This window comes from Apaloderma vittatum, unplaced genomic scaffold, assembly GCF_000703405.1.
Source record: "Apaloderma vittatum isolate BGI_N311 unplaced genomic scaffold, ASM70340v1 scaffold21241, whole genome shotgun sequence".
Taxonomy (NCBI): domain Eukaryota; kingdom Metazoa; phylum Chordata; class Aves; order Trogoniformes; family Trogonidae; genus Apaloderma; species Apaloderma vittatum.
In genome coordinates, this window is record NW_009701045.1 from 24,228 (window position 1) to 51,397 (window position 27,170).

The 27,170-nt window shown below is 48.5% G+C and overlaps 1 protein-coding gene across 2 annotated transcripts in view; it reads left to right on the plus strand.

The window, feature by feature from the left end:
• Positions 1–214: 214 nt before the first annotated feature.
• The window catches only part of DIP2B (DIP2 disco-interacting protein 2 homolog B (Drosophila)), a 30,665-nt gene continuing 3,709 nt past the window's right edge, over positions 215–27,170 (plus strand). The window contains exons 1-31 of one of the 2 annotated variants that reach the window (XM_009879012.1): positions 215–281; positions 5,162–5,212; positions 5,247–5,303; positions 5,841–5,966; positions 7,591–7,803; positions 10,152–10,295; positions 10,793–10,912; positions 11,477–11,674; positions 11,884–11,975; positions 12,466–12,576; positions 14,004–14,127; positions 14,606–14,715; positions 15,403–15,505; positions 16,499–16,563; positions 16,814–16,907; positions 17,462–17,581; positions 17,882–17,996; positions 18,597–18,736; positions 18,931–19,067; positions 19,470–19,550; positions 19,982–20,109; positions 20,689–20,803; positions 21,726–21,927; positions 22,340–22,449; positions 22,586–22,666; positions 23,219–23,342; positions 24,253–24,374; positions 24,758–24,869; positions 25,129–25,238; positions 25,727–25,857; positions 26,412–26,580. In XM_009879012.1, coding sequence (XP_009877314.1) covers positions 5,894–5,966; positions 7,591–7,803; positions 10,152–10,295; positions 10,793–10,912; positions 11,477–11,674; positions 11,884–11,975; positions 12,466–12,576; positions 14,004–14,127; positions 14,606–14,715; positions 15,403–15,505; positions 16,499–16,563; positions 16,814–16,907; positions 17,462–17,581; positions 17,882–17,996; positions 18,597–18,736; positions 18,931–19,067; positions 19,470–19,550; positions 19,982–20,109; positions 20,689–20,803; positions 21,726–21,927; positions 22,340–22,449; positions 22,586–22,666; positions 23,219–23,342; positions 24,253–24,374; positions 24,758–24,869; positions 25,129–25,238; positions 25,727–25,857; positions 26,412–26,580 — 3,444 coding nt within the window. In that variant the 5' untranslated portion in view covers positions 215–281; positions 5,162–5,212; positions 5,247–5,303; positions 5,841–5,893. Of the gene's footprint in view, positions 282–5,161; positions 5,304–5,840; positions 5,967–7,590; positions 7,804–10,151; positions 10,296–10,792; positions 10,913–11,476; positions 11,675–11,883; positions 11,976–12,465; positions 12,577–14,003; positions 14,128–14,605; positions 14,716–15,402; positions 15,506–16,498; positions 16,564–16,813; positions 16,908–17,461; positions 17,582–17,881; positions 17,997–18,596; positions 18,737–18,930; positions 19,068–19,469; positions 19,551–19,981; positions 20,110–20,688; positions 20,804–21,725; positions 21,928–22,339; positions 22,450–22,585; positions 22,667–23,218; positions 23,343–24,252; positions 24,375–24,757; positions 24,870–25,128; positions 25,239–25,726; positions 25,858–26,411; positions 26,581–27,170 lie in introns of both variants that reach the window. The other variant, XM_009879011.1, reaches the window with a different exon arrangement.

The window sequence follows — 27,170 nt, forward strand, 5'->3', positions numbered from 1 at the left end:
TCTCTGATCCCAAGGGAAACTGCAGAAGTTCTGGAACATGGAGGCTTTGAAATCGTAACGTGCTCACATTTATCTGGTTTGGGGTTTTCATCACATGCACAGTTCTGTGTTCAAGTGAAACCTTCGTGTTGCTGAAAGGAAAAGCAAACGGACCTCAAGCAGAAAAACGAGTGCAGGGTTAAATGAGTTTTCTTTACCTTTTGTTTTAGGGGACATCACGCAAAAGGGGTATGAGAAGAAGAGAGCAAAGCTGCTGGCGCCGTATGTTCCACAAACCCAAGGTAGGTGTTTGCTTGGGCTGGCGGAGGAATTTGAATTGATCGAGAAGCGTGAGGCCCTCGAGAATCGTTCTTGACACCTTAAAAATGGCTCAATGTCAGAACTGGGTCTGTCGTGCGTCCTTCTTTCAGGCGTCTCAATGCCTTGTGGGAGAAACATCAGAATTTTCATAATTTGTTGGTTTATTTTACCAGCGTGGCTGAATTCGTGTACTTCATTTACATCTGCTTCTTTGGGTTCCGAGATCCTTAGCAGCAGAGCTACTTGTGTGGGGGATAATTATATGTAATTGTAAACTGAAGGACGGGGCTGAACATATGCATAATAATTATTATGGGGATGCTTATCCAAAATAATTGCAATACTGATATGCTGAGATGCTTAACCATTAAAAACGAACGCGGCTGGCTCTTAGCAGTTTGGACAGTGAATGGGTACGAGAGCCAGCCCTGACTGGACTTACTGGAATTTACTGAGACTGAACTACTGCCAGAAAATAAATCTGAAAAAAAGAGCGAAGGCTAAAAGTGCGTTTATTGACAGGCAGCACTGTGTCCGTTCACGAGAGATCCTGTGGGCTGTTTGGGTTTTTTCTGTTGAAATTGTAGCAGTTCGATTCAGGCAATTGCTTGAGGAACAGAAAAGGACGCTGCAGCGTCACGTGGTAACTGCATTTAGTGGTTGCTCCCTTCTCTTCTCCATCCCGGTTGTTTCCCAACTTTGTTTTGCTCTTACGTTCACCTAAAGCTCCTGCCCGTTCTGCCACAGTGGGTGCTTTATACACAAAAAACTAGTGTCTTTCGTGTGAGCTGTGCTAGTGAAGGTGGCAAGGCAGGTGAAAATTGGGTGTTTTGGAGCTTTTGCTGTGAACAGCTCGGTGAGGACTGAGGGCAGCCTCCCCGGCCCAGCACGGGGAAGGGATCTCCCGTGACTCGGTTGCTACCGTTGTATCAAAGCTGGTTTTGTGACTTAAGGAAACCGAAAAGCCACACACGTGACGGATCCATCCTTATGGTCTTCGTAAGTAGCTGTTGAGGGGGTTTTGCTGTCTCTCAGACCCCCGTGTGCGTCGGTGGAGCCTCCCGAGGAAATGTGGGCTCTTCCTGGCAGGTTTGCTTTTCCCCCGCGCTCCAGCGGAGACTGAAGCTCGACGAGTTTCTTTTCATCCCGTGCCCCATGCCTGTCGCAGGGCACGCATGTTCGGCTTGTTCCAGAAAATGTTTAATTAGGAAGAGGAGGAAGTAAAAGAGTGTTTGGCAAGGCTGTCTGTGCCCCTGCTCTTTTAATTGTCGCGCTTTTGAAAGCTGCAGAATGAGCTGAAGTTGGGGAAGAGAGCTGGGCTGATGGGAGGTCACCAATTACGATAGCGCTCTGCCTGCCGTGCCGGCTCAGCCCCCCGGCTTCCCCGGTGTCTTAGATCCAGCTGCCCCTCTATCTGGGAACCTCCTGTCGAAGGCATGCATCAGGGATTCGGAATCAGGTCACCTTGTTAAGGAGCAGAAAATGAACGCAGCACACAACAGCAACGTGTTTGGCACTGGCGTTTGGCGCCTTCCGCTCCTCAGAGCACCTTCCCGTCGTTGGCCGATGCGCCGTCTCCGTTTCACTGCTGTGCAGCGAGAGGAAGGCAGCTGTGACGGCGTGTCGGGGCGCGTCAACACTGCGGTTTGGGAGATTCTCGTTGCGAAACGCGTGCTCCATTCGCGTTGCCTCTGGGAGCTTGCCTCGTTGTTTTAGAGTTAAGGCACCAATGATAATTACCTAAAGACATCTGTTTTCCTGGTGCAGCATCCATTTTTGGAAGCGAGACCGGCCGAGGCAACAGAGCCGCGAGCCCAAATTTCCCTTCCGAGGGTCTCGGAGCTTGAGATGTCGCTCCTGTTGGAGGAACGCTAGAGAAGGAGCTCCTGGCGCTCTTAGTCGCTGCAAATCTGGAAAAACATTCACACCTTTCTAGCTCAAACACTGCGGATGCGGGAGTGCCTCCTGCCAAAACCAGCAGCCCTTGCGCACGGGCAGCTGGCAGAGAACCTTCCCTTGCTATTTAAGAGAATGCGTTAGGTTCCTCTGCTAATGTCTAAAGGAAATTGTGCTCATTAAGCACCGATTCACTGTCAGAACCTTTCTGTGTAACTGCTGGAGTGCTCTTGCTCCTGCTCCTGTTTTCTACACTCATGGTAATGAAAAACTTTTTAAAAATACTAAACAAGCAAAGCAAACATCTGAGTACTTAGGGGTTTTTTTACTGAAAAGGTAGGGTAAATGTGATCTGGTCGCGTTTTGTATTCCAGTATTTCAGGGAAAGGGGTTGGAAGACAGGAATATGCTCGTAATCCTGTCGAGATTGATGACATTTGGAGCTAATCTCATCAGTCTGTGAATTTTAGCTGTTAATCTGTGTTTTAGCACAAGGTGGGAACGTGATAGATTCTGTTATTTCAGTGTTTAATTTATTTTGCAATTTGGAAAAGAAGCATTTCTTCTTCGCTTCCCACGTGGGCTGTCGTGGATTTCCTGCCTCCGAAGAGTCTTTCCTGCCGCCTCGCGGGCTGGGCGCAGCAGAAAGGACTCGACTCTAAAGTTCTGTTATTTTATTTTTTTTTTTTTCCCTTTGCTGCCCCCCCTGCTTTTCAGCATCACATTGTTCCAAACGGGAGCCAGTGTGGAATAGGAGCCAGCGACAGAACAGCTTTGACTAAACCTGTAAATCAGGCACACGCGCCCCAGCTTAGCCGTGTGTGGAGAGTGTCTCCCGTTCATGAGATCTGACTCTGCCACGACTGGGGAGCGGTTTTCTTCCTTGGTCGGTCTGAGGGGTATCGCAATCGCAAGTCAAGCCTTTCACCTGACTCTAGGTAAAGTCCGTGATTCCATCGCTGGAATAATATCCAGGTCTAAATCCCAGGAGCACCTGCAATCTTCCTTGCCCGGGCAGAATTCGGATCTGTCTAGCTGGTAACTCCTCCAGAAGCCTCCGGGATTTGGGGAGCTCTTGGCAGCAGCAGTGACACGGGGCTTGGTTGTGGTTTGTGCGATTTTTACAGGTGTGTGGCCTGAGAAGAAATCAGCTTGTCACGAGGAGTCGCCAGTCCGACAGCAGCGCTTCTGTTCAATCCCGTGCGCAAACCAGCAGAATAACAGGTTTGCCTTCTGTCAGAGGAACCTGGCACTGACTGTCCTCATTAGTAACCTAAACGTTTCTCCTTCTTGATCATACAGGATGGTTCTTTTAATCTAAAAATCTTTTAGTGAAGAAAAAAATCTCGGAATCTCTTAGATCACTGAACCTCGGCACAACGTGGAGATCACAACGCAGTCAATTCTCCTTAAAAACTGACAATGAAAACATCCGCAACACCCTTCAATTTTTTATTTTTTTTTTTAGACTTTATTTCTCATGTCTCTGTAGATTCAGATCCTGCCGGTCGAAGCGGCAGCAGGCTCGCTGCAAAGGGAATGCTAAATCAGTCACCCGTCACCTGGCAGCCTTGCCTCCCTGGGGTCACTTTGTTGTGCAACCGTTTGCGCTTTAGTGCAGCGACAGCTTCCCCCTCACCTGGGCTTGGATGCGTTGTTAGTCTGCTCTAACACGGTGTTCTGTCACAGCAAAAGAGCTGAAGAGAGAGCTCGCTCTCGGTGTGTCATGTCACTCGGAGACACATCTGATCCCTTTGTAAATGGGATGTCATGTTCGCCCTGTGACGCTCTGCAGAGAGGGCGAGATGCTTTTGCGAGATGTTGCGGGAGAGACCTGGCTATGAATTTAATAATTCATTTTAAATGGTGTTAAATCTGCTGCTGACATCTAGTGGGTACTCGAATTCATAAATACTCGAGGGATCGGAAGGCATTAAGCTTTTCTTCTCGGTCTGGGAAGCTGAACGACTACAAACATGAGAGGTGAAAACTTTGGAAAAGGCCAAAGAACGTTGCTGGGGGCTGGGAGGGAACTTCTCCAGGGGTGCGGCGCCCTCGTGGTCTTGAATTTTTTCCAAAGCCCGTAACACTGGGCTACGTGGGGAGTTACTTTGCAATTAACATTCTGCTCTGGAGGGTGTTGGAAGGTGCGGGCGATGGTTGAAGATCTGGGTGTGATTTGCTGGGGTTGTGGGTCCCCCAAGCTCCAGGTGCTCGCCTGGAGTTGTTTACCTCAAACGGCTCCAAAAGCAACGTGGCTGGGACTGGAGTCCAGGGCTTGTGGTTTCCTCCTCGTTTCTCTAAGCCTTTGGTACTTGGTGGGAATTTGTAAGCGGGTGCCTGTTTAGATGACCCAGTTGCTCTTCTTTTTGCATGACTAGAGGTGACAACCTGAAGGGCATTACAGCTCCGTGACCTTTTGGAATTACTTGGTTTTTTTCTGATGCAAAGATCCTTCCTAGAACTGAGAGTCCAGTAAGGACGATCCCTTTCTGAACTGTGCAAAATGGTAATTTCGTGTCAGGTCGTCCCTGTATTCATATGAAAAAAAACTTTTCTAGGGTGATAAAGCCACTCCTTGACACACTGAAAGGAGGAAGGACCTGGACAACTGGAGGTGTCTTTGGCTTGTACTTAATGTGAACAGCACAGAGGCTCTTGCTGCTCGTGTGTTACTGGTTTTCCTGTCAATAATGTGCACTGGTCAGTGGAACACAGTCACAACCCGTTAAAAAGAAAAAAAGCTGTGAAAAACTCTTAGGAGTGAGGTCGAAGAAGGGACAGGTGTGTCTTAACTGATTAGGGTATAATTGGACAGATGTATTAATAGACTGATTAGATCTACTTCACTAGGGGGGAAAAAAAAGGGGGGGAAACGCTGTAATTGTGTGGTGAAAGAGAAAAGTACAGTCCAGAAAAGCTACTTGTGTTTCCTGCTCTCAGAGAACTGTGGCCTGTTTTCCAGGGGTTGATCCAGCATTACAGAAGGAGTCCCGAACTCAGACGCCCGCTCCGTCGGCCGCTCCAGCCTCGGCAGGGCCTTCGTCCTCCATCCAAATTTCACCGAGCTCGCTCAGGGGGAGCCAGAGATGAACGCTATCGATCGGGTGAGGGCAGGGCCAGGGGTTGCCCTGGGACTCCTGTTAACGGGCAGGAACGAGCTGTGTCCTCTCAAGGAATTGCTGATGGAAGAGTCTCCCTTGGGGGTTCTATGCAAAGAAACACCGAGTTTGTGGGAGGGCAGAATCTTAATCTGAGAAATTAAAGTAGATGAGCTCTGCCTTGTCATAATAGTGGTTTAATAATTGTCTTCTTGTCACCAGCGATGTGTCTTCCTTTAAAAAGTTCTGGATGTTTGGAGTTTCTGTCAAAGTTGCTAGAGACACTGGAATATAATGACCAATCCAGAAGATTCCAGACTAAAAAGCTTGGCGCTGCTATTAGCTTTCTAACTTTAGAAACCTCAGTTAGTTGCCCTGTTTCAAAAAAAAAAAAAAAGGAAATGTTATTCCTGAGATGGCAAAATTGTTTGGGAAGGCGCTGTAAAGTAAATACGGAGACAGCGAGTAAGAGTTGCCCACGTTGTGTGATTTTCTTCCTTCTCCGCTGTCGCGAAACTGAGTCTGTGCCCCTCCCCGTTGCAGATATCCACACCGAAGCAGTTCAGGCAGCGCTGGCAAAACACAAAGAGCAGAAGATGGCCCTGCCCATGCCCACAAAGAGGCGGTCGACGTTCGTTCAGTCCCCAGCAGACGCCTGCACTCCCCCAGGTTAGGTTCTCGCGGCGTGTGCCCGTGCGGGTGCTCAGGTACGCAGCGGGAACCATTTCCAAATCGGGAGGCTGCGGTCATCAACGCGCCCGAGCTCTGCAGCGGGTTCGTGGGCACCTGCAGCTCCTGCAGCTCCTGCTCCGTGCCACGGAGCTGCTGCTCGGGCTCTGAAAACGACTCCTCTGCCGGGAGCTTTTGGAGAATCGATTGGTGAGAGCTGAGCCGGCTTTCCGGACTGTGGCTGCTGCTTCTGCTTCCCTCCCACCTCTGCCGGCTGCATAATTCCCATTTGGATTCCGTTAGGGTTTAATACCCAGCGGGCAGGGCAGGGATTTGCAGCACTATATGTTTCTGGGCAGGGACCGTAGCGGGATCCTGTGGGATTCTGTGACTTGCAGGACTTTTCCTTCCTAACCCTTCCCGTGTGGCGGCAGCAGCCAAACCCCTCGGATGATGTGGTGTCTGTTTGGTGCCCATGCATGAGGTATTAATAATCTTCTCTGTCTTCAAGCAGCTGTATGCACTGGCTTCGGGATGAATCCGTGTCGTTTTTGGCAGTGACTTTTATGTTGTGTCTCATTGTGCAGAAGCATTGCAGTCATTTGGATTGACCTGAAGATCATGGATTAATCTCTCTGAAACTGCTCTGCTCGGCCACATCACTCATACCTGTTCTTTTGCCTCCTTTTGTGCTTCGTTCTTCTTTTTTTCCTTTCTCCTGGGGTCTAACGCACGTTCCCAGTGTCTGCTTGAGTCTCAGCTTTGTACTAACTTGGGTACTAACTGGTTAGCGCCTGGCTCTGGGATCGGTCTTTGTCTTCAGCTTGTGGCTACGTTCTGCTTTGAAAGTAGGTAGAACATGGTTTAATAGTTTGATTCACGAGAATATAAGCAGGAAATCACCCTCAAGAGCAGGTAAATTTTAGGGCAAAGCCTGCCTGAATGTTGACGTGTAGCCCTGTACAGCTTCAGAAGCTGAGTTACGAGCACTTTCTCCCTGATAAATAAATGTAGTTGGCAGCTGGAGGACAGACCAGGTATCTGTTCTCTTGGGAACACAGGATGCGGGTCCTTCTTGCAGCTTTCTCTCTTTTGGGGTTGTTTTCTCTGTTTTATTTTCTGCAATTGAAAGGGCCCCACTGAGAACACCAGACAAAAGCATTTTCTGCATGTGACCTTGGCTTGGTGTTTCCCAGCGTTCTGCTTTGCTTCTGCAAACTTCCCATTTGACGACGATACTGACCCCTCGCTTTCCATTTCAGAACTACCTGAGCTAGGCAAATACAGCCTCTGAGGTTATAGAAAATGAGCGGAGAAGTGGTGAGAGATAAGTTATTAAACTTGGCAAGCCCAAGGGAAGGATTCCTTGCCTAAGGAGGGGACTCTTTTGTGTGCTTTAAACAGGGAAAAAGCCCCCGGTGTGCTCACCGGGGAGACGTCTGCTGCTTTAACCTCTGGTTTGGCCAATGTAACCTCGTTTGACACTGCCTGTGAAAAAAAAATATTAAAAAAAAATCCTCCTATGAGAAGCCTGTGCTGTTGATGTGTGAATTGGAAAGAGAGCATGTTCCATGCGATGTGCTTTTCCCTAAGCAGCTAGATTTTCTTTTCTGCTTCCACACAGACACGTCTTCCGCATCCGAGGACGAGGGGTCGCTAAGGCGCCAAGCTGCTCTTTCTGCTGCATTGCATCAGAGCTTACAGAATGCTGAGTCTTGGATCAACCGATCTATTCAGGGGTCATCCACATCTTCATCAGCATCTTCTACACTTTCCCATGGAGAAGGCAAAGGGACCAGTGGGTCACTAGCTGATGTATTTGCCAATACTCGAATAGGTAGGAGCTGGGTATCAACAGAAAAATCGCTTCGAGTTCAGACTGTGTCGATAAAGCCGGAGTTGTCCGTTGCGTAAGGGAAATTTGGATGCAGAGTTTAGGTAGCTTTGATGGAATTGGCTAGGGTTGGTTGGAGTTGCACCATCACAATGTGTTTTTTTGTTGTTGTTTTTTTTTCCTTTAAGAATTTCGGAATGTGGAAAAGGGGAAGTGGGGAGCAGGAGCTTATTGGAGTAGAAGAGGCTCCAGGCTGTGATGACAGCACTGCCAGGCTCAGGCAGGCTTTTCTCTCTGCTGCCCCATGTCGCTTGTGTTTGCAGCGATTCCAAGCTCCTGTACGCGAGTAGCGCTTGGCATCTGCGTCCCCGTGCATCCACAGGGGTGTCTTTGCCTACTGAGTGGGGGAAATGCTGTGTTTTAACCTTCTCATTTTGCTCTAGGCCCTACTGGTTTATTGTTTGCCTTGGATTTAAAAAAAAAAGGAAAAAAAAAAAAAAGAACCGAAACCGGCTGTGTATGTGAAGAAATGAGGGGGGAAAAAAAAAGAAAAAAGGTTATAGAGTAAAAATCTAGCATAGATCTTCCACAACTAGTCTGAGAAAGAATCAGAGCATCCAGGTACTGAGAAGACGGAGCAAAACCTACAGATCTGGATACCCCAGGCTCAGTTTTTTGAGGCTCTGAGGTGCTCCTTGCTGCTGATGCTTCTGTATGAAATGGCCAAGTTTGTTGTTGCTCTGTGTATGTTTGTTGTTTTTTACCTGCTGTTCAGGATTTTAGTGCATCCTACGAGATATCTGTATTTTGTGTGCTCTCTGCTTTTGCTTAACTGGTTTGGGGCAAGCAGTGCGTAGAAGTGCTGGTGGTTTTAACCATTTCACTTCATTTTTGTTTTTATTTTTTGATGGCTGTTGGGTTTGTTTGTTTATTTGCTGGGATGGGAGTTGTTTTCTGAAGTGAAAAACCAGGGAAATGGCCCATAAAACGCAGTCAACATAATTAACGTGTCTTTGAAGCAGAGAGGCTGTTGTTAATTGGAGCAGACAGAAAGCCACGTTACCTTTTGTAATGAATTAAGGTAATCTAGCTGTTTTACCTACAGAATAACTGCCATCTAATATTATTAGTGTTGTGTGCAAAACAGCTCTTGTAGCCATGTAGATGCCACATTCCTCCCGTGTTAACCCCTCGTTTAAGTGAATGGGAGCTCTCACGTAGGCGCTTTTACACGTTTCTGCAGAGGGCAGTAGGAAGTCCTGCACATGTTTGGAGCTCTACACAATCCAAGTCCTTCCTAGTGATCTTAGAAGCTCAGTACATGAGAAATATTAAATATTCCTTGCCACTCTATCCCCAAAGGGATGCAGAAATGGATTTTTTTTTTCTCTTGGAAACAGGCACAGAGTATCAACCACAAACCCCTTTCTGTGGGAATTATTCAGCATCTGTCTTCCTCCAGACTCCCTCTGTGCAAGCCAACATAGTTTCAAAATAGTGACTCTTTTTTTTTCCTTCTAAAGCAACTGGTTCTGGTTCTGTTAAGCTGGAATAGAATATTCTTGCCCTATCAGATGACTGGCCCTACTGTGCTGCATAAGGAAATGCCACGTAAGCAAAAAATCCCTTATTTAAGAGAAAGTTAATGCGAGAATTAGCGCAGGATGCCGCGGTACTCGCAGTTCCGAAGCTTGCAAACTCACCTGAAAAGCGGCGTCGCCCAACTTAAAGCAAAAGTAAGACCCCACTCACTTTGTTCAGTAGATTTTAAGGTTGTTATTGAAGTGCTGGGCAGGCTCATGCTGTTTAGCCACCGAACTGGAAGAAATTTAAACCCAACACGTTTTTTTGCTGATCTGCTTCAGTCAATAGCCTCCCCCCGCATGTTTTGTTTTAGAAAGCCCTTATGGACAGAAAAGTGAAATAGTGTCATTCTAGCAAGAGAGATTACTGCATAGGTGATGTAGGGTTTAGTTTGTTGGCTTTGAATATTTCAGAGCTCATGTGAATCTCAAAATCTTTCTTTTTGTTATTTTAATAGTACCAAATGTCAAGAGATTTAGCTTATCTGAAGGCTCGAAAGCAAGAATAGGAATGCTGTTTTGCTGAACCATTTTCCTGACGTGGACAAAGCCACTTATCTCGTGCCTGTGTTTTCTGTTTTCCAGAACAGATAATGTGCATCTCCTTAATACTTAGGAAGCGGTGTGTTTAGCCTTAATAAGAGCTCCCACACACTCAACCCATTAAATTCTTAAGATTGTTATTGGTGCCAGGTAACGCTTTGCTTGTTGCGTCTTGTAATAAAAGGTCGATGTTAATTGCCGTCTCAATTTTCTCCCTTTTTTTAGAAAATTTCTCAGTTCCCCCAGATGTCACAGCAACTACCTCCTCTTCCTCGGCACGCCCGGCAGCCATCGACCTTCCTCCGTCGGGGATTGTGAAAGGCATGCACAAGGGATCCAACCGCTCCAGCCTCATGGATACTGCTGATGGTACGGAGGTTTTCCGGATACCCAGAAATTAAGACAGTGTTACGCGACCTGAGCTGGGAGAACAACTCATGAGATTTTAAGTTTATCCCGTTTAAGCGCCTCGCAAATCTGACACGGTTACGGCATCGGCGGTAACATGTTCTCTTGCCGCAGTTCTGCGTGGGCGTGCTGCAGCGCGTATCTGCCACGGGCTGGAGAGAGTTCATGGGAGAGCTAACAGGCTTGTGTCTTCTCTCTTGCTTTTTAAGAAAATAAAATTGCCAACACATAGGTGGGCTAATGGTTTTCAAAAGCTTTTGTCCCAGAATCCACACAAAGAACGATAAAATGAGTGGAGGAAGGTAATTTTCACTGGTGTAGTGTGTACTAGTGTCGTCCTGCGCTGGCACAGCCTTTAGTGGGCTCACCGAGAGAAGTGGCCTCTGGCGGAAGGAGGCGAGGTGTAAATGTTAGTAGACACGATGAGCGCCTTTATGAGATCAGATCTTTCCCTCCAGGTGTTCCCGTGAGCAGCAGAGTCTCTACGAAAATTCAGCAGTTGCTTAACACCTTGAAAAGACCTAAAAGACCACCCCTGAAAGAATTTTTTGTGGATGATTTTGAAGAAATTGTGGAAGGTAATGGCTCCAAGCAATGGGGTTTGTTAATCTAAGGACCCTGACCTGGATTTATTGACGCTGTTGTTTTCGGGGTTGACCCTGCTGTGCAGCCAGCAGTGGCCTTCATGAACAGTCTGATAGGGAACCAGCACTTGAAGGGATTTACTGCTGAGCTGTGGGTGGCCTCCTCAACACTAAATATCTTACAATAACTAAAACTTATTAACAAAAATATTTAAATAGATTTTTAAGACCCCTTCATTTGCTTAAGCAACTGGAATTAATTTCCCAGAAGGGATTGCCTTTACTGGTAAATTCATTACGACCTTATTTTGTAAGACTGTTTTTCTTTTCTCCAGTTCTGTGTTACTTTCCTCGCTGTTACCTTGAGCACCTTTTGTAGCACCGTAGGAGAAGACTGTGTTCACGGTGATTCCTTTTGTGCAGGAAATGAAATGTAATAGGGAGTCATTAAATGCAAAGGTCATGAGGAAAAAGCATTTTTCGATGCACCTTTCCAGCTTAGCTGTCCACTGACAAAGAGGCAAAGATGGACTGGAGACATGACTGAATTTTCTTCAGTTCCACAGCCTGACCCAAACCAGCCCAAGCCCGAGGGACGCCAGATGACGCCGGTGAAGGGCGAGCCGCTGGGAGTTGTTTGTAACTGGCCTCCTGCTCTGGAGGCGGCTCTGCAGCGCTGGGGAACCACGCAAGCCAAGTGCCCCTGCCTCACCGCGCTGGACGTCACGGGGAAACCCGTCTACACCCTCACGTACGGTGAGTGGAGCCCGCGCTTCTCTTGCTCAGCTGCTCCAAAAGAGCAGCCGTGGGCACGACCTAGTGCGGCTGCAAATACCTCCCCGGTTTTGGTGGCCGAAGCAGCGTTGCTCCCGCGGAGGGACGTGACTGTACGAGGGTAAAAGCGGTCACAAACTGAAATACTCGCTTGATTCGGAGTTGTGCAAGTCTCTCGTTTTGTGTTCTAGGCAAGTTGTGGAGCAGAAGTCTCAAGCTGGCCTACACGCTGCTTAATAAACTGGGGACCAAAAATGAACCCGTGTTAAAACCTGGAGACAGGGTAATGAGCTGGGGACTGGCCGGTTCTCCTGCTGGAGTAAAAAGAGGGGCTGGGGGGGCTGCAACTTGCCACAGGCGCTATTACCTTGCTCTTTTAAAAGCTCTTAGCCCAGGGACAGGTTATTTGGGGAAGAGACTCTGGGGACTTTTTGAGTCCTGCTGGCTCCTTTGTAAGCAGCTTCTTGGCTCTGGACTTTGAAACACGTCTAAGGAAGAGCATTGCCCCTCTGAGAGAAATACAGAGGTTTAGATCTCTGCGTTTCATGCATCTGCACGTGCGTGGGGAGTGCCAACATGGCTGCGCGAGGAACTGGTGCATGAACCAGATCTTGAGCGGAAGAAAAAGCCCTTAAAAATTTCCCTGTGAAAACTGCTGCAGCAGAATGTGAAATAGCACCAAGTATTTTCTGGCTTTTAGTCACTATAGATGTGAATTCTGCAATTTTTTTTGCCTTGTGTTGCAACTAACGGATGGTTTCTATGAATTGTAGGTTGCCCTCGTTTATCCCAACAACGACCCGGTCATGTTTATGGTGGCGTTTTACGGCTGTCTGCTGGCAGAAGTCATCCCCGTGCCTATAGAGGTACCTCTTACCAGAAAGGTAACGTTGATGGAACTTAGAGGAGCAATAGGCTGATGTGGGATGGAAACCGAGTCAGACCACCAGCCTCTGAAAGTGGTTCACGGCATCCAGCAGCTCCGTATCGACGCGATGCGCGAGACCTTTGTGAGCCTGGAACAGCTCTTTAAAATGGAAAAACCTATTGACCAGAGAGCTGGGCTGAAGAGCTGGAAACGGTCGATTCACCTAAATGCTGTAGTTTTCATTCTGTTATCGCAAATAATTTATGTGGTGCAGATAATGGTGCGAATCTTCCCTCTGGTCGATGTTGAGGGGGTCTCATTTCCAGCCACGCTTAGCGTCTGCCGCTCTTTGGACTTTGCTGGAGGCCGAGGGTGCAAAGTGTTTCTGAATACTTGGAGGCACTTCTCCTGAATCTTTGCTCGCTAAACCTTTTTCTTTATCCTTACCAGAATTTTTGCAATATTGCCATATTATTGCTGTGTTGAGAGCTGTCTGAAACTATAGGATTTCTTAAGAGGAAGCAAAACGGGAGAATGGCAAATGTATGGCAGGAGAGGTGGTGATGGGCTGGTGAGCTGGTCTGGTAACGCCGCGCGAGTCAGAGCTTTGCTGCAACGTGACGACTGCTGCAGCAAGCAAACGCCAAATTAAAACTTCTCCCGGTGTTTGCCCAACCAGGTTTCATAGCAAGCCACCTCATTTCAGTGTTTTTATCATTGTGCAATAGAAATTAGTTCCTCGGGAGAGAGAGACCATGTTATTTCAGTGTAATTACACGGGTTGCTTTTTTCGCCTCGTGAGTGTTCTTTGAGGCATCTGGGCTTTTAATGAGAATAAATGGGCTGCGCTGGGTGCCGAGAGGCTGGGCACGAGCGCTTGTTTCCTGCGGGTTTCACGTCCGATGCGTTTTAGTCTTATTGTTTAGGCAGCGTGTTATTTGTTTTATGTATAAAGAGTTGCCTTTGAGAATCACCGGATTTCTCTGCAAACTGTCCCTGGATCCATAATCATTTCATTTTCGAAGAAAACGAGTTTAAAAGGGCAGACCTGGTAGGCAGAAGATGAAGTGGCCCTTCTGCATTTTTCTGCTGCCTTGTCGTTCTCCTGTGCACGTTCACTGGCCTGCGGGTCTGTCTCCGTTTCGCAGCCTTTGTGCTGGTCACCTGTCATCTCCCAAAATGTACGCGTGGAAGCGCTTGGGTTCATCCCTGCCAGAGAGAGGCCGAAATTTGAGTTTTAAACCGTTGCCAGACGTTGAATGTGGGAGGAGAAAGGCAAACCAAAGAAGAGCGTTCATGGGTTGTTTCTTCCTTTTCCTCCCACGTGCTCCACAATGTCACCGTCCGGCTCCCGGAGCGTTGCCAAACCTGGGGTTTTGGTGAGGGCAAAGCTGCCTCGTGTCGCCTTCAGGCAGGAGTGACCTTTTCCCCCTCTCCCCGCAGGACGCCGGCGGGCAGCAGATCGGTTTTCTGCTGGGAAGCTGCGGCATCGCTTTGGCCCTCACCACCGAAGTCTGTCTGAAAGGGCTTCCAAAAACCCAGAACGGAGAAATCGTGCAGTTTAAAGGTTCGATCGCTCAGACACTTCCTTGTTCTGAAAGTTACCAGAAGTCTGCACGCCGTTGGGAGGGGACACGGAGGGAGCAGCATTTCTGACAGCATCACTTGGCTGCCTGTGGTGTGGGCTGGTCTGTGGCTCCGAGAAAATCGCTTTGGCGTTCTGGAAGTCACGATGAATCCCCTTGACAAGCTGGGGTTGTCCTCAGATCCCTTCAGCAGCATTTGGCAGGTTGCAGAGCCGTTTTATTAAGGATACAACCAGCCATATTTAGAAATCCTGCAGGGAGCGCAGGAAGTACCCTTTTGCCCAGCGAACTCCCTGATGAGAAACGAGATGAACCTTCTGGCTGGTAGCTCGGCTTGGCTCAATATTTTGCTTGTGTAACTGAACTTGGACAAATGATGGGGTTTTAGCGTATTCTTGCAGAATGCAAATCCCCCAATAAATAAGCTGATGTTAATGTACCGATTAATTTTGGCTCTAGGTTGGCCCAGACTCAAATGGGTTGTGACAGATTCAAAATATCTCTCCAAATCTCCGAAGGACTGGCAGCCCAACATCTCAGCGGCGGGAACTGAGCCAGCGTATATTGAGGTAAGGAGCAAACAGGGAACAGAAAGTAGTTTCCGTGAGCTGAATTTAATGTCCTAATCACCAGAGAGGTAATACTTTCACCTCACTGCCTTAAACTCCCCGGTTTGTAGCCACCAAACCAAGTCTTGCGCTGTGTCCAACCTGCTGTGAGGCTTGTTTTAGTGTTGAATACCTTGGTGGGCCTGAGCCCTGCTCAAAATGAATTGGAGAGTGCTGCTCTTGTTGCAGAAAGCCAGGAATTGAGTCAACTGAGCTCTCCGAGATTGTGGACTTGATAACACAGGTTTCTGAAAATACTGAAGCCAAGCAGGGGTTCGGATTTTCTTTTCTTCGCAGTGAGGCTGATTTCTCTTTGTGCGCCTCAGTAAGGCGGCTTCCAGGAATTGCAGTGGTTTAAGTAGCAATTTGGCCGTTCTAAAATTACAGCCTGGCTTCTCAGGTTATTTCTGGGAGTGGGAAGAGATGTGGCGAGTAGTAATAGTGAAATAGATGCACACAGGCTCAGTTCTCTCCGGAGTGACCTGAACACATTTCCCCCGACCCAAGTCGCTGCCTTGCCGAGACCTTTCTTGGGGCAGGTACATCTCTGAGACAAAGCTTCATTTGTTATGGATTCTGTGATTGATTTCCTTCGTCTGTGGGATCCAGAGCCACACCTTGGCTTCTTTTTTTTTCTATGTTCTGTAGTACAAGACGAGCAAAGAGGGCAGCGTCATGGGGGTGACGGTGTCTCGGATCGCCATGCTGTCTCACTGTCAAGCCTTGTCTCAGGCCTGCAACTATTCCGAAGGTAGGAGATGTCTCAGAAACATAAAAGGTTCAGCGACATCATTTCAGCCGTTGCCTCTCATATTTTTACCAGCTGTCTGTGAGTAACCAACACATGATAGTATCTGCTAAAAAAAAAAAAGAGAAAAGAGGAAAGAGAAATTCAGATTCATTCTCTCCACAAGCAAAGACTGTCTGTAACCCTTTTCCATCCAAACCAACATCATTTTCATGGCCGTAGTGAGGAGAAATAAAAAGGGGATTAGCCTGCCTAGATGTTCTGATGAAACACAAGTGGAGCATCTTCCAGAGAGCCTGAGTCTCCGTCTCGCTGTGCTGATCACCCGTTAAAATGCCTTCCCGAGCTTTTGTTGGTGTAAATATCAAAGCAGCTCTTCCACGACCTGGTTCTGTGCTCAGTGCTCGTGTCACACGAGGCTTCTCGGCTGACCTGGAAATGGGGATGGGGAGGTGCTGGTGGGAGCACAGAGGGCGCTGCAGCAGGACGTGGCTTTGGTCTGGTCTGCCTTGTCAGTGGGGCTAATTCACAGATCATGGGGGAAACTTTCTTCTTAGAGCTGTAAGTCACAGTACTTTGAAATGCAGGGTTTGTCTTTTGGAAGCCATCGCTTTTAATTTCTGTTGCTCCTGGGAACCCGCGCTTGAGTGGTGTTCTCCGCTCGCCTCCCCGCTGCTGCTCACGCGTAACGAGCTTCCAACCCTCTCTCTCCCACTGACGGACGTTACGGGCTGGAATGTAATTTTCTTGCAACTTTCCGGGCTGTGCTCCTTCTCTTCAGTTGACATTCGGTTGCGTTACTTGGCATAACGAGGAGTAAAACGTGCAGTCGGACAAACAAGGCTCTGCACTTGGTGCGTGTGTTCCTCCTCGAGCGGGTCTGACAGATTCAAACACCTCCAGGTTCTGGCGTAAATAAAAATGTGCGGCTGTCCTGGCACGTTTCACTTCAAAACTACAAATTTTTTTTTCTTTTTTTTCTTTTCCCCCCACCAGGGGAAACGATAGTGAATGTTTTGGATTTTAAGAAGGACGCGGGGCTGTGGCACGGCATTCTAACGGTGAGTGGAGCCTGTGAAGGCTTTCCGAAGTGTTTCGTAACTCTTTGTAACTGCAGCGTTTGAGGACGTGGTCGAGGACCCTTAATTCAACCGGTTCTCTCCCTGCAGTTCTCTGGAGCGAGTGTCGAAGCGTCCTTAGTAAACTTGAGCGAATTCATGGTGGGTGGGTCGGGAGGGACGGGGGCTTTTATTTCTGCTTCTTAGTGCATTTTGTGACCCCTTCTCTAAAGATCCTTTTTCTGCTTTTCAGAATGTAATGAACAAGCTGCACACCATCAGTGTGCCCTATTCCGTGATGAAAACGTGTCCGCTCTCGTGGGTGCAGAGAGTTCACGCCCACAAAGGTAACCCTTGTGCATCCCACGACTTGAGCTCCAAGTTCTTGGGAGAAATGAGTGAGGAGTGTTAAAATCTCAGCTGCTTTAGAGCCCATCTCCCTCGTCTTCCATGACAAATCCCAAAGGACAGAAAGTTTATTTCTGAATATGCCCAAAGTCTTCACACCACGTGAATGGCGGCGAACGTGATGGGAACCTCCTGACCCGTGGGCTTGAAGCCAGAGCCCTTTGTGAGACCAAGGAAATAGCTGAGCACAGCAGGATCCTTTGATCCCTGGTCCTCTCCGAGGGCGTTCTCATGGTGATAACGATTTCTGCGTTTTGGAGGAGGGGCTGCAGTGGTGACAGACCCTGGCTCAGGTGGTAGGCGAGTGGTCTGTGTGCCGCAGCCTCTGTTGGGCTTTGCTGGTGCCGCAGGCTCAGTTAATTGAGGCTTGCTACCTTTAGTGAGAGTTTTCTCATTTGGGAGCGTTGGGGTGTGCATTCATATGAAAATGACTCATGGAAAGCTTTTATTTGTCCTAATTTTTGTGTGTGTGTGTGTATGTGTTGGTTTGCAGCTAAAGTTGCTTTAGTCAAGTGTCGAGACTTGCACTGGGCTATGATGGCCCATCGAGACCAAAGAGACGTCAGCTTGAGTTCCCTGCGCATGCTGATTGTAACCGACGGTGCAAATCCCTGTGAGTACGCACGCCGGCTGTTTGCAGGGCAGAGATTTCTCAGCCAGTTGTCTCTAAGGCTCGGGCTTAACTCCTTTTGTAAATACTTCCGAGAAGATTTCAGTTAGGGCAGCTGTCCAGTAGCACGGAGCGGTGGATTATGGTGGTTGAGCACCAGGGCGAGGGGCTTTCTGTGCTTTTTCATCCTTTGAGTTGTGGCAGCTACTGTGAAGTAAAAAACAGGGGTGGTTTACAGACAATTTTAAAACAGAAGTTATGTAAAGTCATAGTGACTTGTTTTCTTTTTTTCTTTTCTCCCAGGGTCTGTTTCGTCCTGCGATGCCTTCCTGAGCTTGTTTCAGAGCCATGGGCTTAAACCAGAGGCAATTTGTCCCTGTGCCACATCTCCAGAAGCGATGACGATCGCAATACGGAGGTAACAGCGTCAAGCTCTATTTGCCAGGTTAAGTGATCCAGGCCGAGGTTTGTTCACACATCTTGGTCGTAGCTGACATAGGCATGTACTAAGCTCCACTGACATTTACTGCGTGTGCTCAGGTATTCGAGTAGCGACATTGTTACCCGTTTCTCATGAGACAGGAGTGCTTTTTTTTCCTCTCAAGATGTGTGACAGCTCAACAGTGCTGTTTTTTCCGACTCCTGATTTTCCCAGCTCGTGTGGTATGGTTGAATCTGAGCTGAAATCTGATAGCGCTTTGGACAGTCATTTTCATAGTCTCTTTTCTGTCCCTTGCTGCCTTCTGGAATAAATAGCCCAGGAGTCATCTGGTGCTTAACGTGGGCTGAGCTGAAGAGCTGGAACAGGAGTGGCACTTGCCCAAGGATGCAGTTTCTTACTTATTGATCGACGTAGCTCTTTTGGGAGACAATCTCTGCTGCTATCTCGCAGTTCTAAATCTGTTATGCAAAGAAGACGCACTGAAATATGCATATTTCTGTTGCTGTGTTATCTTCTTCCGAGCCCATTAATAGCCTGTGCGCCTGATGTAGTGTATTGATGTTGTGTCCTTCGAAGGCCTGGGGTCCCCGGGGCACCTTTGCCTGGAAGAGCCGTCCTCTCCATGAACGGGCTGAGTTTCGGTGTGATCCGTGTCAACACTGAAGATAAAAACTCTGCTCTCACCGTCCAGGACGTTGGCCACGTTATGCCAGGAGGTAAAAACGCACAGGAGCCTCCTAAAAAAACCTTTCTTATGAGTGGTCCTGGCACATTTTAGGGGAAGCACTGGCCGGTGTTGTCCCCTGCGTTGGGGCAGGCTGGGCAGTCCTCGGCCGGGGGGGTTGGATGTGCCGGTTCTTGCACGAGGTGGATCTTGGGGACTGGTTTAATAACACGTCGTTTGTCCTAGGAATGATGTGTATCGTGAAACCTGATGGCCCACCTCAGCTCTGTAAAACAGATGAGATTGGTGAAATCTGTGTTAGCTCCAGAGCAGGAGGGATGATGTATTATGGGCTGGCAGGGGTGACGAAGAATACGTTTGAGGTACGTGTAGTAGGATGCGTCTTTCTTTCCCCATTTCCTCTGTAGAACTGACAGCCTTGCATAATCACTTGGTTTTGTAACTTGAGTGTTAATGCTCTTTTTTAGAAAGATACCCTGAAAAACTACTTACGGTTACGTATATTCAGCCTTCCCCTTTCATAAAGGTCTCCCAAGTAGCTGAAACGGTGACTGTACCGAGGATTCCCTCCCCTTCTCATCACTTTGCTCCCATACCACAGAATCACAGAATGTTCAGGGTTGGAAGGGACCTCAGAAGATCATCTAGTCCAGCCACCCTGCCAGAGCAGGATCCCCTGCTATAGCGCAGTTCTTGGGGTGGGGAACGTTTTTCTATCCTCGGGCAAATCCACTTTGCCTCCAGTGCCCTCCCTCCTGTTGCAGGTTATCCCCGTGAACTCCACGGGCTCGCCGGTGGGTGAGGTGCCGTTTGTCCGTTCCGGCTTGCTGGGATTTGTTGGACCCGTACGTAACACAGCTTTTGAGCTCGCATCTTTTGTCCGTGCGTCGGTGTGTAAAAGAAGAGTGCTTGTGTACACAAGTGTGTGAGGAGAGCTTGCTGTCCATGAGGTGGTTGAGAGTTAACGGGTTTGCACGAGCCAGGAGGAATCCTTCTTTCTCCAGCATGTTGTTCCAGTGTCTTCCTGTGTTCCTTGTTACATTTTTAGATTACTAATTCTTCTAAAACCGAGGGTAAAAAGCTTTTTGTGTGGTGGTGCTGGAGCGTCTCGTCTCGCTGAGTGGCTGGTTTAGTTGTGATAGAATACTAAGAGAAAGAAAACGCGTCCGACACAAATTCCCTTGATCCAGCCGTAATTATGAAATGCACAAGTCGGCAAAGATGTTTGAGTATCTGCTTTATGCAAGTTCCTCACAGATACGTTCTGGTGTTTCAGGGCAGTTTGGTGTTTGTGGTTGGGAAGATGGATGGATTGCTGACCGTCAGCGGCCGGAGACATAACGCCGACGACATCGTAGCGACCGGGTTGGCAGTGGAGTCAATAAAAACAGTTTACAGAGGAAGGTTAGCAAATTAAACCTTGCCCCTCCCCATAAGCTTCTGTGTGTGGTACCCTGAAATCTTTGGTACAATCTTCGATTTCTCTTCAGTAACTGGTTAGTTTGGGTGGTAAATATGTAACTGGTTAGTTTGGGTGGTAAATATGTAATTGGTCTGATCCTGCCCCACATGGTTTTTTCCCCGGCTGTCCTGGCTGGCTTTTCATCAAGTCTGGGTACTTTAGGGGAAGGAATCAGGTGACGAGGTAAATCAGCCAAAGACCAAACAGGAGATTTTAAGCCCCCTACATCATGTGGATACTTTTAAAGCTTTAGGTTGTAATTTGCCACAGGTTTGAACAGAGACGTGATAGCAGATCGAGAGGGCAGGGGACTGTGCAATGTAGAAATGTCATCAGGAGGTGGAATTAATCCCTTACATACTTCACAGAGTCTTTCCTTCTTGACTTAATTGCCTATTTTTTTTCCTCTTTTTCCCTTGTGTTTTCTTTGCAAGTTCTGTCTTCAGTCTGCTTCCTTGGCTTCTTGTTCCCAAGGGGTAAAACTGCAATTTGTGCCGATCCGGCTCTCCTCTTTCCTGCAGGATTGCTGTGTTCTCAGTATCCGTCTTCTATGACGAGAGGATTGTGGTGGTGGCGGAGCAGAGGCCGGACGCGTCCGAAGAGGACAGCTTTCAGTGGATGAGTCGAGTGCTGCAGGTAAGGCCACTCGCAGGGGTGGACGAGGTGAGTCGGTGCGGTTTTTCAGCGTGGGGGCTGATTGGAGGCCGTCAGCGCGTCCCAGACGGAGAGAGCACAGGCTCACGATCCCTCTTGGCACAAGGTGTGTTCACAGGGTCACAAGCTGGGTACATCTGCTGTGTACCAGCTGCTCTGTCGTGTCCTGAAGGTCCTGGGAAAGCGGCCACGACAGAGCAGCCCCGGTTCTGGCAGAGGGGTCAGCTCTCTGCCTCAAGATGACTGTGTAGAGAAGCACAGTTGCCTCTCAGTGCTGCAAAGCAGAGCCAGCGCTCAAGCTTGGGAGTTCAGCTTCAAAGTTAGGCTCTAACGCCACCCTTATCTCTAGAGATGCGTTTTCAGCAGGGAGGCAGTAAGCGGAGGAAGGTTAAAACAGGTGAATGGGGATACTTCGAAGAAAGTAGAAGAAATTGCAGTGCTTGCTTTGAGAGCTGCCTGCCTTGCACATATGACATTCTTGGCAGCAATGTTTTGGGTTGTGAAGTGTGCAGGCTGGGAAGAAAAATCAGGGAAGTACCTGGCGATCTGAATAATGTATTAGATGCCTGATTGCTCGGGCAGACGAAAAGGAACAGAGCGTGATGGTTCCGAGCAGACAGATGGATACGATCCTTAGATCAGAATGGTGTGATTCATCAAGCAGACCATGTGTATTTTGGGATTTTGGTCATGAAGGATTCAAAAATGGATTTCTTGTCTGAAGGGAGGGATGCTGACAGGCTCACTGATGTTACAGAGGTGAAACAGAGTGAGAGCGACTGACTCGCTCCCCCAGTACCTTGTACGTGCAGGGATTTGCCTGGCAGCATGTCAGTGCAGCGGCTAACAGGAGCCTGTCTCTAGTAGTGTCAAGAATTCAAGTGACCCTCTTTCCTCTCTCTAGGCAATTGACAGCATTCACCAAGTGGGTGTGTATTGCCTTGCGCTTGTGCCAGCCAACACGTTGCCAAAAACTCCGCTGGGAGGCATCCATATCTCTCAAACCAAACAGCACTTTCTGGAGGGTTCTCTGCACCCCTGCAACATCCTCATGTGCCCGCACACGTGTGTGACGAACTTGCCAAAACCCAGGCAGAAACAACCAGGTAACGAGAGCCCCTTTAGCTGAGCGTTGGTCGACTGAAGCTCATGACCTCAGATCTAGGAAGCTGTGTGATGACTCCCAACACCGAGTGTCCTCCTGCTCGCTGGAGGCCAGGGCTTGGCTCATGCCTGGGGCGTGTTTGAGGCCTCTCTTTGCACGTATCAGTCAGGAATTTTGATTCCTACCTTTGAACTCCTTGGGATTCTCTCTGCTGATGAGCAGGAGGCTAGCAGCACCTTCCGCACTCTGACAGTGAGGTTTCATTTCCTCTCTTCTTGCATCCATGCCCAGGAGGGGTGGGATCCTACAGAGGAGCTTTGTACCTTTGTGCTCCTGCAGGTTGTGGCTCTCAGCCAGCTCCTTCCCATTTGCGTTCAAAGCCCCCATTTCACGTGGCTGTTCTCTGTCAACAGGCGTCGGCCCTGCCTCTGTGATGGTGGGGAACCTGGTTGCTGGGAAGCGTATCGCTCAAGCCTCTGGAAGAGATCTTGGTCAAATAGAAGACAATGATTTAGTTAAAAAGGTAAATCAGTATTTGTTACAGCCAGGGAATGGGAAAGAATTTGCCCTGCAGCTGATTGCAGAACAGCAATGCAAAGCGTTTAAGTACTGCCTCTGAAGCAGAAGCGCTGGTATTTAATTGCTGCCTCTTGTTTCAGCACCAGTTCCTGACAGAGGTGTTACAGTGGAGGGCCCAAGCAACTCCTGACCACCCGCTCTTCCTTTTATTGAACGCCAAGGTACAGTCCGTGCTGCGTTGTTGGGGTCTTTTAAGGCCCACAGCGTGTTATTCAGCGCAAGTTTGAAAATCTTTTGCCCATTCCAGTGTCCTCTGTTTAGTCTCCGTATTGGATTTTGCCCATGGATTTGTTACTTACAATTTGAACCTTTGAACCTATAGGTCCCTTCATCTAAATGACTGTCGTGGTTCAATGCTTCATTTTAAAACTGAGCGTGTTTGTAGGTCCCACTGGTTCCCGTATCATTTAATGGTGTTGAGTATATTCTGGCAAGGTTCTGGTGCAAGAAGACCTGAACTGACTCCCTGGAAGGTAGAATTTTCTAGAGCAGATCTAACTCCATCTCTATCTTTTTGATAGTGTAGTGGATAAACGGCTCACTGAATGCCAGCAGCCTCTAGGTCTAGATAACCAGTAGCTATAGACTGACGCTAGCAAGCGAGTCTGGGGGTTTTTTTGTTTGGTATTTTTGTTTGGTTTTTTGCAGCGACTGTTTTACTGACACGTATCTTGTGCCAGGCCCTGTTTAGAGCATTTTTGTCTCCTTTCAAGGGAACCACTGTGTGCACAGCCACCTGCCTTCAGTTGCACAAAAAAGCAGAGAGAATTGCATCAGTTCTGTGTGACAAAGGACATCTCAATGCAGGAGACAATGTGGTGCTTCTTTATCCTCCTGGTAAGCAAATTTTAATAGTGACTGCATCCCGCTGTGGAAATGCATCACGGCCTGTGTTTCTTTGAAATCTCATTGAAATCTGGACAAATGTAGGAGAGAACATTGGAATGGTGATACCTTAGGGACCGCACAACTCGCTGATCCAGTTTTGACTCCGGCGAGGGCTGTCCTGATGTCCTGCAGTCGCCACGTCAGGACTCAAACTTTGTTTCTCTAGAGTTTTGGAAAAGCCCATTTGTACCTTCTCCCTCCTGGCTAGATCTTGCTGTGTCATCAAGACTTCTTTGGTTATCAAAGATCCTCTGGTACGAGACGTTTGCTTAGAAACTTGTGACCGCGCTGCATGGGCTGGAGAATTGTGCTCATCACCCGGCCAGAGGCTCCTCAGCTCCCGGCCTACTCAGACCTTGTTTGTCTGGAGTCACCTGGCTGCTTGGCCGCTTTCCGTCCCGGAAGAGCGTGTCGTTTGCTCTGAAGGATGGCCCCTGCTGGGGCTGGTGCCACGCAGCTGCATCGCTTGGCGCGTGCAAGACACTCACCACTAGCGAGAAGCGCTCTCCGGGGCGTGTACTTCTTGCCCTGCCAGGCGATTCTTTTTGTCCTGACTGACTTTTTGAGCCTTTTGCTGCTGGGGATGTTCTTTTCCTGTAAGATGGATACAATTTTCTGTGTGGTCAGCCTTCTCTACTTCCCCAGTCCCCTGTCTCAAGCTTTCTTAGCTTCCTTGTCGTGCTGCCCGCGGCGTTTGGATTGCTCGTGTTGCACATCCGTGCTGTGGAAGTGACTGGTGTGTGTTCCCTCCTCTAATGGGAATTGTAACCAACGCTTGGAGAAAAAGTACTCGAGGGGAGAGGCTGGGGTCACCAGGGTGTGCGAGTGTCCCCCACTACAGCCTGTCGTGTCCTTGCAGGCATTGAGCTCATCACGGCGTTCTATGGCTGTCTGTACGCTGGCTGCATCCCCGTGACCGTGAGACCCCCTCATGCTCAGAGCCTCACTGCTACGCTGCCCACTGTGCGAATGATTGTGGAAGTGAGTATCGGGCCCGGAGCGCTCTCGCTTCGGCCTCTCAGCCCCTCCTTGCTGCTGGGCAAGTGCAAATCCTGCCATTAATTAATCTCCAAGCCCAGTAACCAGGAACGGACCGTGGAGGAGAAAGCTGGGTGTGGGCTGTCTCACGTTCTCACCTGCTCTAAAGGTCCTGACGTAGTTATTTGCATTTTAGTCTGTGTTTGGGGTTTTAGTGGAGGAGGAAAGGAGAGCTGGCGTGTTGTGAAAGCCAAAGAATTAATGCAAGTTTGCTGGCGGAAGAGCTGGCTAAGGGGAGTAAAATCCACTCTCTGAACATCAGATCTTGAAGTGACGATGCTGCTGGGACATGCTTTGGTCTTTTCAGTACGTGTTTATCTTTCTAGGTCAGCAAAGCTGCCTGTATTCTCACAACCCAGACCTTAATGAGACTCCTGAAATCCAGAGAGGCAGCTGCTGCCGTGGATGTGAAAACCTGGCCAACCATCATTGACACAGGTGCGGTCGTGGGCGCGAGGACGTTCTGAAGCTCATTGACTTCCAAAGAGTTGGGCTCTTCTCCCTTTTTCCCCAAGAACAGAGAATTTTCTACCTGGGAATTTTGGCAAGAATCTTGTTGTCTACTAGCCTATCTTTTCTGGCAGGAGAATTAATTGAAAGCTTTGTCGTCTGTCTTGGGCTTTTGGAAAGTTGTGTTTTCCTTTCAAACGCCAGCTCAGCAATCTAAAACGAACCTGTTTGTTCCTTTCTTGTACAGATGACTTGCCCAGGAAGCGACTGTCTCAGATCTATAAACCACCTACGCCTGAGATGTTAGCATATCTAGATTTTAGTGTTTCCACAACAGGCATGCTTACAGGAGTAAAGGTACAGTAAAATGGGTTTAGAAGGGTCATTCTGGCTGATCATCTGAGCAGGTCTCTGCAGCGGGCATCAGGAATTCTGCTGCTGCCTCCCTCTGGAGAGCTGCCAGCGAGGAGAGCAGGGAGCGCTGGAGAAGCATCTCGGTGAGCTTCTGCTCTCGTCACTCCAAGAGCAGAATAGGAAGGTAGTTGACAGAGGATAAGAAACTGAAAAATGAAAGCTTAGACTGTCGCTGACGATCAGCTGGGTTTGAAGTCTGAGATGATGCCTGAAGCTTTCACGCAGCAGCTCTCGGTGTCACTGTTTGTCCCTTGCTGGGGCTCAGAGGGTTCTGCAGTGCTCTGCCTCTGCTGTGCAAGATGAAGGAAGGAGAAACATAGTTTGTGGTGAATCATTGCCAAGATACACCTGGTGTTACTCGTACCCACCTCTCGTGATGCAGCCCTGTTCTGATGTCCTTGAATTTCAGCACGGTTTCTCCTCTGTTGCAGATGTCCCACGCGGCGGTGAGCGGCCTTTGCAGGGCCATCAAGCTTCAGTGCGAGCTCTACTCCTCTCGGCAGATTGCAATTTGTCTCGACCCCTATTGTGGACTAGGGTTTGTGCTCTGGTGCCTTTGCAGGTACGGCTTTTGAAGGGGCAAAAAGGAAAAATTTAACTCTTGGAAATGCAGGTCCATGGCCTTATCTGGTGTAATTACAGACAGATTACGGTGGTGTTACCAAAATGACTAACGTACAGGAAGGGCAGAATTTGTCTTTGAAGCGACAATAACAAGTTCCCTTTTCCTGGAGATTAGCAAGATGTTATCCTATCTTGATGATGTTTATTTGTGCTGCCAAATATTACTGACTCCAAAATGTTTCTCTTGCCTTTCGTCCTTGATTATATGTTGCAGTAAGGGAGTCGTTCTGTAGACTGTGTGGTTGAGCCAGTTCTCTTCCTTCCCTCTGACAACGTGCGTGCATGTTTGTGAGTGTATGAATTGTTATTCTTGTACAGCAAGCTGTGTTTTTAAAAACAATGTTGCTACAGAAGGTTGCACTGGAGCTGTTATCAGGGTCCCACAACCTGCTTTTGGCCTGGCAGGAACATGACATGAAAATACAGTAACTGTTAATTTAAAGATTATACATGCTACATAAAAATGTTTCTTGTCCTTAATGTTCTTCACAGTGTGTATTCTGGCCACCAGTCAATTTTAATTCCTCCTATGGAGCTGGAATCCAATCTTTCTCTCTGGTTATCTACTGTCAGCCAGCATAAAATAAGGGACACTTTCTGTTCCTATTCAGTCATGGAACTGTGCACAAAGGGACTTGGAAACCAAGTTGAAATGTTAAAGGTAAGAAGTGTTTCCCAGCTATTGCGTTACGTGAGTTGAGGAAACTGGTAGTAAAGCAAAGTGATACGATTATTAGATACAACAGCTTTCCTGTTGCAGAAGTCCACAGCTTGCTCAAAATGCAAAAGCAGCACGAAAGGTTTGCAGCCCCGGGAAATGAAAAGGCTGGAGGTGGAGCGGGGTGTGCGTAGCGCAGGGCAGGCACCGCGCTGCCAGCGAGCGTCTGAGGCTGCCGGGCGAACCCCAAGGAGGGGATGCCAGCAGCACAACGCTCTGCAGAAGAATTGCTTATGTAACAGTCTGCAGTGGAGGCTCAGACCAGCACCGGGCTGGGAGCACACATGTTCAGCAGTTTGCTAAATAGAGGTGTTTTCTCCTTGGAGATTGGAGGAGGGATCAAAAATAGCTGCACAGAGCACTCGAGGTGGCGCTTACTGAAGTAGTCTGCTCCTTCTACGAGGTTAGGGATCAGCCGTGTTGCGCTGTTGTCTCGAGCTCTGGTGTCTGCGCTGGGCTGTGTCACCAGTTAAACCACGCCAGGTACAGACTGGAGCAACTGGCTAATGCCCACCAGGGCATTCAGCGTCGTG